This window comes from Sus scrofa, chromosome 8 (assembly GCF_000003025.6).
Source record: "Sus scrofa isolate TJ Tabasco breed Duroc chromosome 8, Sscrofa11.1, whole genome shotgun sequence".
In the NCBI taxonomy this organism is placed as follows: Eukaryota; Metazoa; Chordata; class Mammalia; order Artiodactyla; family Suidae; genus Sus; species Sus scrofa.
The window spans coordinates 38,576,362-38,592,080 of record NC_010450.4 but is presented as its reverse complement, the minus strand read 5'-3'; the positions used below and the strand labels follow the sequence as shown (position 1 = coordinate 38,592,080).

General features: G+C 39.8%; 1 protein-coding gene across 14 annotated transcripts in view; it reads left to right on the top strand.

The window, feature by feature from the left end:
• Positions 1 to 15,719, top strand: part of FRYL (FRY like transcription coactivator) — a 350,059-nt gene that overhangs the window by 153,758 nt on the left and 180,582 nt on the right. The window contains exon 1 of one of the 14 annotated variants that reach the window (XM_021101184.1): positions 2,993 to 3,511. The exons of the other annotated variants lie outside the window; for them this stretch is intronic. Coding sequence (XP_020956843.1) covers positions 3,439 to 3,511 — 73 coding nt within the window. The 5' untranslated portion in view covers positions 2,993 to 3,438. Of the gene's footprint in view, positions 1 to 2,992; positions 3,512 to 15,719 lie in introns of those variants that run through there. 14 annotated transcript variants of the gene reach the window in all.

Sequence of the window (15,719 nt, the reverse complement as noted above, 5' to 3'; positions counted from 1 at the left end):
GGCTGCACCCACAGCATACAGAAGTTCCTGGGTCAGGGATCTAACCCGTGCTGCAGTTGCGACCTGAGCCACAGCATGGCAACACCACAAGGCTGTGATTAATAGTTGGGATAATAATACTGCTTGTTTTATTCTTTACATTTCACACTAAAGCTCGAACCCAGGCTTTGCTGACATGGGCCTATTGAACTATGGAAAATGCCATTTTCACTCACCATCTGTCCTCAGGGAAGTCCTAGTGTAGATCAGAACTTCTAAAAGAAGCTCGGAAATATTTTTTTGTGTCTGTGTCTCATAGAAAGTGTTGATTTGCTTTGGCTGTTTTTACATAGAAACAGACTAATTGGATGCGAGAGAAATTTTATGTTATTCTTTTAGATTGGTGTCTGCAAAACTTAAGCAGAAGAAATTTCCTTTTTTTTTTTTTTTAAGGTTGTGAGAAAAACACCTATTGTTTAACCCTCACCCCCTAAAAAATTATCTTATTCTGACATTCTGTCTGACAGTTAGTTTTGCTTGTTCTAGTTTATAAAGATTTACTAAGAATGAGCCTTGATCTGTAGTTCCCGTTGTGGCGCAGAGGAAATGAATCTGACTAGGAACCATGATGTTGCGGGTTCGATCCCTGGCCTCATTCAGTGGGTTGAGGATCTGGTGTTGCTGTGAGCTGTGGTGTAGGTCGCAGATGCGGCTCGGATCCTGCGTTGCCATGGCTGTGGTATAGGCTGGCAGCTGTAGCTCCAATTCGACCCCTAGCCTGGGCACCTCCATATGCCCCGGGTGCAGCCCTAAAAAGCAAAAAAAAAAAAAAAAAAAAAAAAAGAGAGAGAGAGAGAGCTCTGGTTACTTTGGTGGGACATACAGTGTTAAATAGCTTTTATGGTTTGGGTGATACTAATAGGCTTAGCTCAGTAGTGATAGAAAAAATGTGCTAATATATCGTGTGTATGCCTCTCATCTGCTGACATGGTTCGGTTCTGAATCTTGACTTTTACTGGTGTCATTTGTTGGATCAAGATCAGCTTATTCCCTGAATGTGTTAAGAGCTGTTTGTTGAAGTGGGGATTGTATTGTCGAGTCATTTGGGGGAATACTTTGATTAAAAAGAACAGTAAAAAGGGTTTGTGTATAAGCAGGAGCCTTTTGTTTGTTGACATATATGGTTAAATGGTTAATGTACTAGGATGGATGTAGGTTGCAGTATATTTGGTCTGTGGAATACCCTTTATTCGTGCAACTCCTTGAGGCATTTGTGTTCCATTGGACTGGGGGAAACCTCCATCTTCCCCGATCCTGAGAGATCTCTGAACAAGGAGTCGTGCTTGAGGAGTTCCCATCGTGGCTCAGTGTTTAACGAACACGACTAGTGTCCATGAGGGTGAGGGTTTGATCCCTGGCCTTGCTCAGTGGGTTAAGGATCTGGTATTGCCCTGAGCTGTGGTGTAGGTTGTGGATGCGGCTCGGATCTCGTGTGGCTGTGGCTGTGGCTGTGGTATAGGCCAGCAGAGCTGTAGCTCCGATTCAACCCCTAGCCTGGGAACCTCTGTATGCCATGGTGCAGCCCTAAAAAGACAAAAGAGAAAAAATAAAAAAATAAAGAAGATGTGCTTGAACAATGATATTGTGCTGTTGGGGTTCTTTGTGGTTAGCCCTTGTCCTGGTTTGAATTTAGATTTTGGTCGCGTTCAGGAGTCGGAATGACTGCTATCTTATTCCAGATTTCTTGCACTCTTCTGAAGAAATACAAGCTTTAAATGACATTTCCAGTAATACTGTTATCACTGAATATGTCCTTTTTTTCTTTCTTTCTTTCTTTCTTTCTTGGCCACTCCATGGCAAATGGAGTTCCCTGGCCAGGGATCAGATTTGAGCTGCAGTTTTGAGCTACCACGCAGCTGTAGCAGCACGGGATCCTTTTAACCCACTGTGCCAGGCCAGGGATGGAACCTGTATCCTAGCACTGCAGAGATGCTCTTGATCCTGCTGGGCCACAGCAGGAACTCCACCACTGAATATGTGTTAATGAATATGATTATCTTTCCCCCTTAGTACATGATACGTGTGCAGAGAAGGATATTCATATAGCTTTTGATACAGTGCCTAGCCACTTGGCTATAAATTAATCCATTTGGGATGACTAGGATCACTGAATTTACTTATTCCTGTGATATTTAAAGGATACAAAAGTATAGATGGATCAACACAAATGTATTCCCACCTATGGAAAAACATATGGCCCCCCCCCCCCGACCTTCAAAGTCACAGTTAACTAATTGTGAGGCCAAGATATTTTTCTTCTGATATTAACAGAAAATATTATTGGTCGGCTTTGATTTTAGAATTTTCCTGCTATTTTGAAGAACAGTCAGGCTTTCAGTAGTGTTAGTTTTCCATTTTAAGATTGCTTCTTAAAGAATAAAGTAGAATAAAGTTTTTTTTTTTTAATGGGCATTGAATTTGGCCAGAGGATTTCTTGCTATTCACTGATATTCTGACTGTAAGAGGTTTCAGGGGAATTATGGGCTGTATTACGGAATCGAAGACCCTGTGTTTTAAAATAATCCCATTATGATAATAGCGCTCTCTCTTTTGAATAAGTTGCCTGCAGCAGAGGAAACTTTGTCCTGAGCTGAGCAGTTTTTAGAGGGCTGATGGAAGCCCAGCCACGGTGTTCATTACATCATCCTTTCATTGCATTAGCCAGCGTGCTCTCCGGTGGGTTAAGTGAGGCAGTGGACTCTGCATCATCAGAAGCGTGCTGAGAAATTCCCAGCTTACTGCCTGGGCGTGGAGAGGGGTGGAGAGCATTTACTACTAAAATCACCTAAAGAAAACTCACTGGAGTGGGCTAAAGACCCCCGACGGCTTTTTAGTTTTTATTTTGGAAGCGGGGCATCAGCTATTTCAGGAAGAGACTTAAAGATCTTGTGCTACATCGGCATTCTTTTTTCTTTCTTTCTTTTTTTTTTTTTTTTTTTTTTTTTTTTTTTTAATTTCTAAGGCTCTTAGCTAGTGAGAAAAGTTGGCATCCAAGGGCAGAGCTCTACCCTTGTCTGTTTACTAGCAGTAGTGACTGCACCGAAAGCAGCCGGAGACACAGCTCATCGAAACTGATCCCGGGGAGGTAAACAGGGACAGTAATTGTGGCCACGTGTATAGCCACAGCAGGAAAGGTGAGGGTGTCCTTCAAGGCACTTGCGATAAACTTGTAAGCTTTGATTCAGCTGGATGGTTCATCTGCATTCAGCAGCGTTTCCACTATAGTTGTGCGTCACTGCGAGACTGCATGGTAATGAAGCCGAGGCACCGTGGGCCAAAACTCTGCTGCCTGTGAGAGGAGAAGGGATAGCGGCTCGGAGCGAGATCAACACATCCGTTGCTGCTGTTGCTGCTGCTGCTGCTGCTGCTGCTGCTGTTGTGGCAGCCAGTTGGGACACAATGTTGAGTCTACAGGATTCTGTGTTTTTTGAAATTAGCATAAAGTCCTTGTTAAAGTCCTGGAGCAGCAGCTGTAAGTATATTTGCCTACACAGAGGAAATGCTGAGGTATGATCATTGCCATTCCTTGCATGCTAACTCCTTAGCCCAATCCAAAGAGAATTAAAGCTGCTGAAGATAACACGAAGGATATTTTCTTCGAATGGTTATCAGTCAGATAGAAAATCTAGACATGCACACGCTGGGCAGCTGTAATAATGGTAGTTAAATATTCTTTGGCCAGCCTTGGCTTTGCTTGTTAATCTGTGTCATTCTGGCAAAGTTTCTCTCCATGGGTCAAAAATGGGGGAAAAAGATGACAAATAGACTCTGATCTCTGTCTGCAGGATTATCGGTACCAGTACTATTCCACAGTTCCATTAGCACAAAATGTTTGAAGCAACATCAGCTGGTTTAAGGCATCAGACAATGTAATACACCGATCGTAACTTTCCCCTAGTCCGGTAATTGAAATTACATTGAGTAATTTTCATAGGTCGTGAATTTTCTGATAAAGAATGCTCAGGATGATACGCTTGTGCTTCAAAGTTCTGGTTAGTCAATAAAACTATACGGTCGAGCTCTTATTTTAACTCCTTACCTAATATGTAGAGTTGGCAGAAATACGGATTTTGTTCAGTCTTTCCAGTAATTTCCAACAGCATCTCTCTCTGAAGCTCTCAAAGCAGTTATGGCAATTATTTATCACTATAAATAATTGCTATATTATGATAGTAATAATTACTATAATCACCATTTCTTTTCTTCTTTTGCCAATTACCCTGAATAAAACAATACCAAACTAAATGAAGTAAGGAAGCAAACAAAGATTCTGCTACAATGTCTGTTTTGCCCAAAGAACACTGAACTATAGGAAAACTGTGACTTTTCCAAGGTCATACATATGGTGGCAAAGAACTGGAATTAGAACCCAGTTGTTCTTGCTCCCAACTGTGCTGCCAGTGCCTGAGCAAACTAATGAATAAAATATGAGGGACTAAATTTAATTTTTTTCCAGTTACCTCTCTAACCAAAATATTTAGTGTAGTTTTGCTTTGTAATCAAATAATACAAAAGAGCAAATGTTGATATGAGGGGCACCTCTTAAAATAAAACTTTTTATAGAATATAATTTGAGGAGATTTGTATTATGCCACACAGACTGCATTTACAATCTCTGTATTTCTTTTATTTTTGATCTGTAAGTAATGCTTCCATATGGAGATATTGTTGTGCCAGATGGCAGAGAATTATCTTAGTATGAGAAAAGTTTCCCAGTGAATATACATCGTTAAAATATTGGGAGAATTATAATTACTAATTTAAATGGAATACTTTTACTCCTTAAAAGGATACTATAGAATACATTTTTATTAAAATAAACTAGACTCTGGTTTCTAATCATCTTTTTTCCTTTTCCTTTTCCTTCTTCCTACTTCCCCATCCTCACCATGTACTTTTTTAAAAATAGTAAGACACTGTTATAGTGAGAATGAAGCTAAAAATGGTTTCTTATAGAGGAACAGTGTATTAGATTATATCACAGCAGCTTGTCCTGTAAAAACTTAGTTTGCTTAGATACTTTCAAACTATGTGGCTATTGTGTTTTGTGACCATTTAAACACTTCTCCATGTCATTGCCTGAACCCTGTAACCAGCCACAGCCAAATCTCACTTAGTCATATTCCCTGAGTCCAAGAGTGAACCAAAAACAGATGTTTGCAAAGCCTTCGTTAGCTGTTAGTAAGATAATGATTCACTTTGTGGGCATCCCATTGCCCTTGGGCATTCATAGTACAAATTTCTTGATGGTGTTTTTAAGGTTTTAAACAGTAGATTAGTATTGAAAAGAAATGACAAGTCTGACTGTTCATCAAGGTCATAACCATGTCAGCTCCAGCCCTGGAAAGTGGGAGAATGTTTTTATTTCACCAGCATTTTTTTTTTTTTTTGTCTTCACTTACCCCTATTATATTTTTTAAGAGACAGAGGATGAGAATACTCTTAAGACTCAAGAGAGCAACAGTAGGTATCTGTCTCTTCCTAGGGATGTTTTCATGATATCAAACACTCGAATCAGCCAACATTGTATTGAGCATATCCTGCTCTGTAAACAATAGATGTGATGTTTGATCATAAGGAATTTCTCTTTTTGTGTTCTTGTGTTTTTTTTGTTTGTTTTTGCTGCAGCATGCAGCGGCTTGATGTGGGATCTCAGTTCCCAGACCAGGGGTTGAACCTGAGCCACAAGGCTGAAAGTGCCAAATCCTAACACCTAGACCACCAGGGAACTCCCAGGAACTTCTGGTTTAGTCACAGAGAGGATATACACATGAAAAGCTCACAGTCATGAAGTTAAATGAAAGACATTGTATATGCATTATGACTTAACCAAATATCTGTTATAAATGACAGGCTCAGGGGGACAGGGATAGAAGGAATCGTATTGAACCACAGGGGTCAGAGAAGACTTAACAGGACAGGAGTTTATTGGACTTTAGTTTTGAAGGACGGGATGCTCCCTGTGGTGGTAGGCAGTATAGCCATCCACTGTCTCCCTGAGCCAGAAACCGGGGGTGAGTCAATAACCCCTCTCTCACCCTCTTCAGTCATTCGCCAAGACTTGTCATCCTGCCTTCTCAAGTGTCCCTAGTCTCTCCTGTCTTCCGTTTCCACAGCCACTTTCCTTGCCTTAGTTCAGGCCTCTGTACAGACATCAATATCATCGGCATTATTGCATAGCTTCCTTTTGGTCCTACCTGCATCTTTCATGCTGCTGCCAAGGGTTCCTTCTAAATGTCTGCTCCTAGAATCTCTGCCTTCCTTATCTCACAGGCTTCCTGTCCCCTCTTCGATGAAGCCTTTTGTCATCTAGCCCCCTGCTCACCTCCCAGTCTCCTCTCTGGCTGCATTTACCAGGTCCTGGAGCATGTTGTGCCTTCATGTTTGTGGCTCCCTTTGCCTAGAATGCACCTCTTATCACCTTACCTCTTAGTCTGTTTCATGGTGAATTCCTTTTTTTTTTTTGAGTGTTCTAAAAAAATTTTTTTTTTTTTTTTTTTTTTTTTTTGTGGTATTTTTGCCTTTTCTTGGGCCGCTCCTGTGGCATATGGAGGTTCCCAGGCTAGGAGTCCAGTCGGAGCTGTTGCTGCCGGCCTACACCAGAGCCACAGCAACCTGGGATCCCAGCCGCGTCTGCGACCTACATCAGAGCTCATGGCAAATCTGAATCCTTAACCCAATGAACAAGGCCAGGGATCAAACCCGAAACCTCATGGTTCCTAGTCGGATTCGTTAACCACTGAGCCACGATGGGAACTCCTCCTTTGCTACTTGAATATAAGCTCCTGGAGGGCATAGATTGATTGTGGTTTTGTTGTTCTTTGTATACTTAATGCTTAGTTAACTTTTGGTAACTGTGCAGGCAACTAATAAAGCTTAGGGATGCAGTCATTTTTTGGGGGGGAGTGGATTAATAATAGGAAAGAAGGTAGGAGGATAATATACGGGCCCTCTTAGACTATGTGGTTATTATTATACCAGCGATGTCTCTCAGGGGAGCAGTTCCTGAAGCAGGAATGCATAAATGATACTCCAGTGATTTAAAAACAAACCAACAAAATCCCCAAAAAACAAAAAACAGCATTTTGTTTGGTGAATTTCCTGGGAAAAAACTGAGAAAAACTTGATTTATTAATAGCTACAAGGGGGGGAAATTAATTTTCATTAAATAAATTATGTTTCAGATATTGCCCTATCTAAAAAAAAGGAAAAGGAAAAATATGATTTTTTAATTGAAAATAACTTAATGGCAGTGTAATAATGCTTTATCATTAAATTTAATAATGTTTCATGTTTATAAGGTGCGTTGCCGTGATTTCTATTAATGTCAAAGGCTACATTTTATATTAATTGCTAGCGGCCCTCTGGCTTCAAGGCCTGCTTAGCTGGCAGAATGTTGATGCAGTGCTGCTGAAGTTTGATTATAGTTGAGCTTATTTCTTTCAGTGACAACAATGAAGTGACATTCATATGGCCTAAATTCAGGATTTTGTCTTTGCGCCAACAGTTTTAGGCATTACTTCTTTTAAAAACGGAATCGGGAACATTCTGCTAAACCAGCTGTGTAGTGAGGATATCATTTTAAAGATTGGCTTAATTTCGTAAAATTGATGAGACAAGGCAAGATTCCATACTGAGAGCTATCTAGTTATGTATCTTCAATGGAAGGTCACAGGTGCATTTATTGTAGTATACTGGCTTCTTATAAATATAGTTATAGATTTTGTTTTGCATACACAGTCTTAGGATAGCTAGTATTTCAAAGAATTTGGCTTTTATCATAGACATAGAAGAAATAAATTGACTTATTTTAACCACAATTTTATAAATTAAAATGTGAATAAGATACAATGTGTTAAGAAATTAAATCTGCATAATTTACTTGGATTTTTTCAAAAGGAAAAAAATTCATAAAGAGTTTTTAATGCTCAGATGTTTTTCCTGGATTGCAAAAATAGTAAAAGCCAAACCCCAAAAGCACAATTATGCATTCATCTAAATTTCAGTTAAAATCTGTGTTATTTGCTTAAAATAATACCATCTATTAAAGTATTTACAGGTCTGGTGATTATGTTAAGTACATATTGTAAATATGTGTATATGCACATGTATGTGTATATAATCACACATATACATAATTTTATGAAATCTCATGTAATCCTGAAAATCTGAGGGCAACTATTATTATTACCATTTTTTTAAAATAACAGCTTTATTGTGATATGATTCACACAGCATAAAATTTATCCTTTTAAAGTATACAATTCAGTAGTTTTAGTGTATTCATACAGTTGTACAACCATCCACCCCTTTCTAATTGTTGAACATTTTTCTCACTCCAAAAGGAAACCTCAGACCCATAGTCTAACTTCTATTTCTATGGATTTGCCTCTTCGGGACATTTAATATACATGGAATCATACTCTAGGTGTTCTTTTGTGCCTGTCTTCTTTCACTTACCGTATTTCCAGGGTTCATCCATTTATAGCAAATTTTGTTATTTCATTACTTTTCTGGTGAATAATATTCCATTGTATGGATGTACCACATTTTATTTATATATCCATCAATTGAAAAATGGCCATTTTTATAGAAGAGTAAATTGGGGCTCAGGTAAAGTGAACTAACTTAAAGTGAACACGGCTCCCCGCAACCAAAAACCAAATGCACATGCCCAAGCTTTTCATCCAACTCACTTCTTTTGATTCTTCATACTTCAGTTTAAAGATTTCCCTGATCTAGTGAGACATTAGCAAAATACGAAGGAAGAAATAGTTGACAGTTTCAGGGAAGGAGTGGTGGGCAGAAAGAATACGATGATGTGATGATGTACTGGGGGTGGGAGGAAATACGGCGGTTTGGCAGGATCTGAGAGGTACGGGGGCAGCAATGGGAATGAGCCAGAGAGGGTAGGCAGGGGCCAGACCATGTGGAATCTTGAAGATCTTAGGGATTTTGGTCTCAAAATATATGGGAAGCTGTTGATGGACTTTGTGACAGTGGTTGGGGGTGATTTCATTAGCCTTCCCTTTTTCATGGGATGGGGACAGAAAAGGGGGAAGAGAGAGGGGGGCGGCATGTATAGGGAGATGTACTAGGTTGCTTTTGCAGTAGACCAGATCTAGATGGAGGGTGAAGGAGGGAACAAATGTTACACCTTTTGCAAACATGTATCTAATGCCTGCCCCATGGGTAGGTGGGTACTCTTCCAGTGCTTTACAAAATGTTAACTCATTTAATCATGGGTGCGGGACCTCTCTAAGAGGTAGGAACAGTAGGTCTTGGGTTAGATATGGGAGGTAAAGGAGATTTTTAACTTGGCTTTTATAAAGTGCATTTGGCAGAGCAATTTATGTTCTCATTGACATTAACCTCAGAGATGTATCCATTGAGAGTTAATGTTGGCCATAGTGTGAAAGAATCTTTTACTGCTTATTGCCAAATACCCTCTCATCCCTCAGAGACATCTGTCTGCTTTAAAAAATGAAGCCTTGACAAGGAAGCCAACTCATTGTGTTGTTAAGGGAACAGTGTGGACTCTGTGATGGTCCCTGAATTTGGAGTTCCTAGCTGCAGATATCACTGAATTTAGGAATCGTGAGCCTGCTTTTTCCGATTTTATTTTAAATATTCTAACTCTTTGAGCTAGATTTACCTCATTTGACAGAGGAGTTTTTTTGTTTGTTTTTTGTTTTTGTTTTTTTTTTTTTGTCTTTCTGTCTTTTCTTGGGCTGCTCCTGCGGCATATGGAGATTCCCAGGCTAGGGGTCGAATCGGACCTGTAGCCACCAGCCTACGCCAGAGCCACAGCAACGCGGGATCCGAGTCTGTCTGCAACCTACACCACATTTCATGGCAACGCCGGCTCCTTAACCCACCGAGCAAGGCCAGGGATCGAACCCACAACCCCATGGTTCCTAGTTGGATTCGTTAACCACTGAGCCACGACGGGAACTCCCAAGGAGATATTTTATCTTTAAGAGTAAACATTTTGCGTTGTGAGAAGTACAGCTGACAAACCCATTAAACATTTTGCTTCATGATTTAAAAATTCTTCTTTAGTAAATATTAGAATAAAGATCCATAGTCTAATAATTAGAGAAATCAAAATCGGGAAACTCTACAAAGATGGTCACAGTATTTATAGGCGTCTGAAAGTATTCATAAATGTCAGTGAAATATCTATGGTAAGTTTCAGACCCACTATTCCATAAACCTTGATGTCACAACCTTTGTTCCTTTGTACCTTCTGTTGTAGTCACGTGTAGACTCAGTCTTATATCAGATCCTGGGTCAAATCCTATGCTAAGATGGGGAGTTTGTTTGGGAGAACCCTGGCTCACTGGCCTAGACAACTCAGCATCAGCCTAACCTCCCTGTGAGTTTTGTCCTGATTTTGTTCATCAGTGTCTGTGTCTGGGCTGCTACCCATTCTTATTTCCAAGCCTCCACCTCTGTTAATGGTCCTTCCTTCCTGAACCTTCCATTGTCAATCTGTTTGGTACTCCATTTCCTCCAAATATGGGAGCCTGCTTTGTCCTCTAAGAGAATGAAGGTCTCATCCAAAAACAAAGGCCAAACTTAGTGAGAATCAAGTTCTGCTGACATGGCCTTTTAATGATTAAACTGACTCCCTAGGTGCATGGCCACGCTTATTTCCTATTCTTAGACTCTGCATTACGCATCTATTTGCTACCATATCTGTTGTTCTTTCTTGGAGCTCCCCCGTCCTTTTCACCCATTATCAGACTCTTGAGATACCACATTCTGTCTCCATTACTAGATTTCTCCTTACCTTCAATGTTGCTGATACTCAGCTATAATGCATCCTTAAGGCTGGACTGGTATTTATAGCCAGAAGCTATTCTGCCTATCCCTCGGTTCTGATTGCTAATTATTTAAAACATGACAGGTATCTGGCTTGTTATAGTGGGGTTTTTTGTTTGTTTGTGTCTTTTGTCTTTTCAGGGTCACACCCATGACATATGGAGGTTCCCAGGCTAGGGGTCAAATCAGAGCTATAGCTGCCGGTCTACGCCACAGCAATGCCAGATCCGAGCCACATCTGTGATCTATACCACAGCTCACTGCAATACCGGATCCTTAACCCACTGAGCGAGGCCAGGGATCAAACCTGCAACCTCGAGGTTCCTAGTCGGATTCGTTTCTGCTGCACCAAGATGGGAACTCCTGTTATAGTGTCTGGACCCCAAATCATTGGGTTCTGGCCTGTTTCATTACTGCCTAAACTCTTAGACTGTTTTTCCTCGAGGTAACCATGTTTACAATTTCATTATCACATTGAAAAGACATAGTTGCTAGCCTTTTGCAGGATGGAATGGGCTGTGTTCTCTTGTTCATTTTTTATATGATTTTTATTTTTTCCATTATGATTGATTTACAGTGTTCTGTCATTCTACTGTACAGCAAAGTGACTCAGTCATACATACATATATATATATATATAGTCTTTTTCTCACATTATCATCCCTCATGTTCCATCATAAGTGACTAGATGTAGTTCTCTGTGCCATACAGCAGGAGCTCATTGCTTATCTCCTCCTCCTAATCGCTTAAGGCATGATGTCACAGGACACTGCCTGTTCAGTGGAATTTCTGACAATTTTATTTTGGGTCTACTTGCTGATTTTTATTAAGCATGCTATGTTAAAACACCTTGCTAAAGTGAGTAAAATTTTAGAGTTTTTACAGAAAGAGAAATCCCTTTGAATGGGGGAGGTTATAGAAACCAAATTTTGAATTGTTAGCTGTGTTTCCACTAGAAGATAATACATATGATGGTAGTTCATAGTAGAAAACCATAAGACTTGTTTTAGAAGCCCTGTTTTCAGTTATATTTGTTGATCCATGGGATACAGAAAGTACTTGGCAAAGGCGTTCATAAAAAATGAAGAATGAATTCATATCCATTAATATGCAATATAGTAACAATGTAACGTAATAAATATGGATTTAAATTAGATGCATTGAATGGATCTTTTTTGTTTAAAATAAGCATCACTGACGTTTATAGCCGCTTTATTCATAATTGCCAAATTTCAAAGCAACCAAAATGTTCTTTAGTAGGTAAATGAATAAATAAACTGTGATACATCCAGGCTATGGAATATTGTCCAGTGCTACAGTGCAATGAGCTATCCAGCCATGAAAAGACATGGAGGAAGCTTAATTGCATCTTATTACGTGAAAGAAGCCGGTCAAAAAAGGCTACTGTGTGACATTCTGGAAAAGGCAAATACATGGAGACAATGAAAAGATGATTGCCAGAGGTTGGGCAGAGGGAGGGGTGCGTATGCAGAGCACAAGGAATTTTTAGGGCAATGAAACTCCTCTTGTGATAATGTAATAATGGCTCTGTTTGTTCAGACCTATAGAACTTACAGCACAGAAAGTGAACCCTAAGGTAAACGATGGGCCTTGGGTGGTAATGACGTGTTGGTGTCACTCACCATGAATTGTAAGAGACGTACTAGGTGATGTTGGTATTGGGGGAAGCTGTGCATGTGTAGGAGCAGAGGTATATTGGGCTATCTATGTACCTTCCTCTCCGTTTTGCTGTGAGCCTAAAACTGCTCCCAAAAAAAAGTGTTTTGAGAACAAAGATGAAAAAATTTGCATAAAATTTTGGAGCATTGTATGAATGAGTCATTCTTTTTGTTGGGAGACTACGGAAGAAAAGAAAATGATGATTCCAACAAAATGGCCTTTGTAATATTCTCTCTCTTTTTCTTTGTTTTGGTCTTTTTAGGGCCACACCCACAGCATATGGAGGCTCCCAGGCTAGGGGTCGAATCGGAGCTGTAGCCACTGGCCTACACCACAGCCACAGCAGTGCCGGATCCGAGCTGCATCTGCGACCTACACCTCAGCTCATGGCCACACTGGATCTTTTAACCCACTGACCGAAGCCAGGGGTCGAACCTGTGTCCTCATGGATACTAGTCAGATTTGGTTTTGCTGAGCCATGATAGGAGCTCCTCTCTCTATCTTTCTCTCTCTTTTTTTAAACTATTAAAGTCTAGTTGATTACACTGTTGTGCCCTTAGTAATAGCCTTAAAGGTAAGGTTAGTGTGCATTTTATGCAGGGTACAGAGGCAATGGATTGCCATGGTTTGCTGTCTGAGGGCCTGGTATGATTCAGATATAAAGTAGTCCCTTTGGCTGCTATGTGAAGTCGATATTAAATCTGCTAAGAGGCAGGGATAACTGTGAGGCAGGAAGATTTTTTTCAGAAGGCTACCTAGACTGTTATTAGGACCTGAAATTAAAATTTCATTAGGCAGAAAATGGAAAAGGGCATTACTTTTAGTCCTCATGGGGTTTGATAGCTAGACCAGAAATGGAATATAGGGCACAGGGAGGAATCAGTGACAGTTCTAAAGTTGAGGGCATTGAAAATTCCCCCTTTGGAATCATAGATCATGAAAGACAGAGGTTGATTGGGCCCCAAGATGTGTGGTTTGGGTCGTGGACAGTGAGTAGAGTGAAGTGGCTGAAACCCTGAGAGAGAAATCAGTTCATCAAGATTTCTAGCATGAATTGGGAGAATTATATGCGACTTTTTAAAATTAGATTTTTTTTGTTTTGTTTTTTCGTTTTTTTTTTTTTTTTTTTTTTTTTGCTTTTTGTCTCTTTTAGGGCTGCGCCTGTAGCATATGGAAGTTCCCAGGCTAGGGGTCGAATTGGAGCTGTAGCCACCGGCCTACGCCAGAGCCACAGCAACGCCAGATTCGAGCCACGTCTGCAACGTACACCACAGCTCATAGCAACACCGGATCCTTAACCCACTGAGCAAGGCCAGGGATTGAACCCGCAACCTCATGGTTCCTAGTAGGATTCATTTCCGCTGTGTCACATGAGAACTCCTTGTTAAAATTAGATTCTTGAATTATCTCATAATGACACTTCGCTTCTAGAGCCTTGTCGCTGACATGCATTTATTTACCTCTCTGAATTGCTTGATGGATATTATTTGCTGTATCATATAAGTGAATTTCCTCATTTATGGTGTTTTGAAACTTTTAATCATCAAAATGAGTTTTAAATAAAATCATTGTGTAGAACCAACTGTTCTGCTTTAGAAGATTGATGGAAGGCAGTGGTCCTCCGCCCTGGCTGCACAGCGGAGTCAAGTTGGGGAGTTTTCAAAAACATACAGATGCCTGGGCCTCTCTCCAAAGTGTTTGATTCTGATTTAAGGGATTGCCAGAGAGGAGGCCAACAAAGAGCAGCATCAGGTCAGAAAACTTGACTTTGCCAGAATACTGAGAATGGATATGAAATCTTTTTCCGGGGGTGGAATCACTGTAAACAGTCTGACAGAGACAAGTTTTGATGTTTGCCAATTTGCTAATTTACAGTGAGAAATAGGCCAAGGGAATGAACGTTAATGCTAATGCTAGAGCTGGCAGGCCATTCTTTGCCCTCCTTGTGGGGTAAGTCCTACAAAGTTAAACTGATCAAGGAGATTTACATCTGTGATACTCTGCTGCAGGGGCCAGAATGCTCCGCTTTTCGTTCGCCCTACTGGACAGGATGTAAGTGGACATTACATTTCCATCAGCAATGTGTTAAGTGTTACTTTCCCTGTATTTTGCCAGTGATCAATGCCTATTCTTTTTCATATTTACTACAAGTGTACTATTTGTATATAAAATGAAAGCTCCCTGCCAGTTTAATTTGCATTTTCTGGGCATTACCAAGTTCGAATATTCTTTCATGTTTGTTATCTCTTTAGATCGGTTCCTGTGGGAATTGTCAAATTGCATCTTTTGCCATTTCTTCTCTGTGGTGTTGTCTTTTTCTTTTGTAAAAGCTCTTTGAATATTGCAGGTGATAGATATTTTCTATCATCTACGTTCTGTTTTTCCCCTCAGCTTTGTCCTTTCTTGTTTATGGTGTCATTTGCCAAATATTTAAAAGTTTGGTTGGGTTGACCTTTCTTTTATCATTTTGGGCTTTCTTGGCTAAAGGTCTCTTTTGCTCTGGATTATGCATGTTGACTTTGAAATTTTTTTCAAAGTTTTTTAAAAAAGTTAACTTCATAGCCATCTGGAATTTGGTTTTTGAATATGTTATATTTACTTTTCTCCAGATGAACGGTGAGATATTTCAATGTTATAACTGAATAAATCACCACTGTCCTCTCCCTTTGTCTATGTGGAATTCTTATTCAGGGGTTTGGGGGAGGGTCTTTAATCTTTAACCTAATTAACCTAATTTACACTATTTACTGGGTTAGTTACTTTTATAATATGTCCTAATATAGTCATTATACATATATATTTATATACACACACACACACACCCATTTACTGAAAGATTTCTTTTAAGAAGTACAAAATCTAAGCATATAGGCTTCTTCCATTCCCCACCCCCACAAGAGTTTTTTTAATTGAAGTATATGATGTACAATATTATATGTTACAAGTGTACAATATAGCAATTCATAATTTTTAAGGATTATACTCCATTTATAGTCATAAAATATTGGCTATATTCTCTGTGTTGTGTAATATATATTTGTAGCTTATTCATGCGTAATAGTTTGACATCTTAAACTCCTATTCCTACATTGCCCCTCCCTCCATCCTTCTCTTCACTGGTTCTCTATGTATGTGAGTCTGGTTTTTTTTCTGTTATATTCATTAGTTTGTTG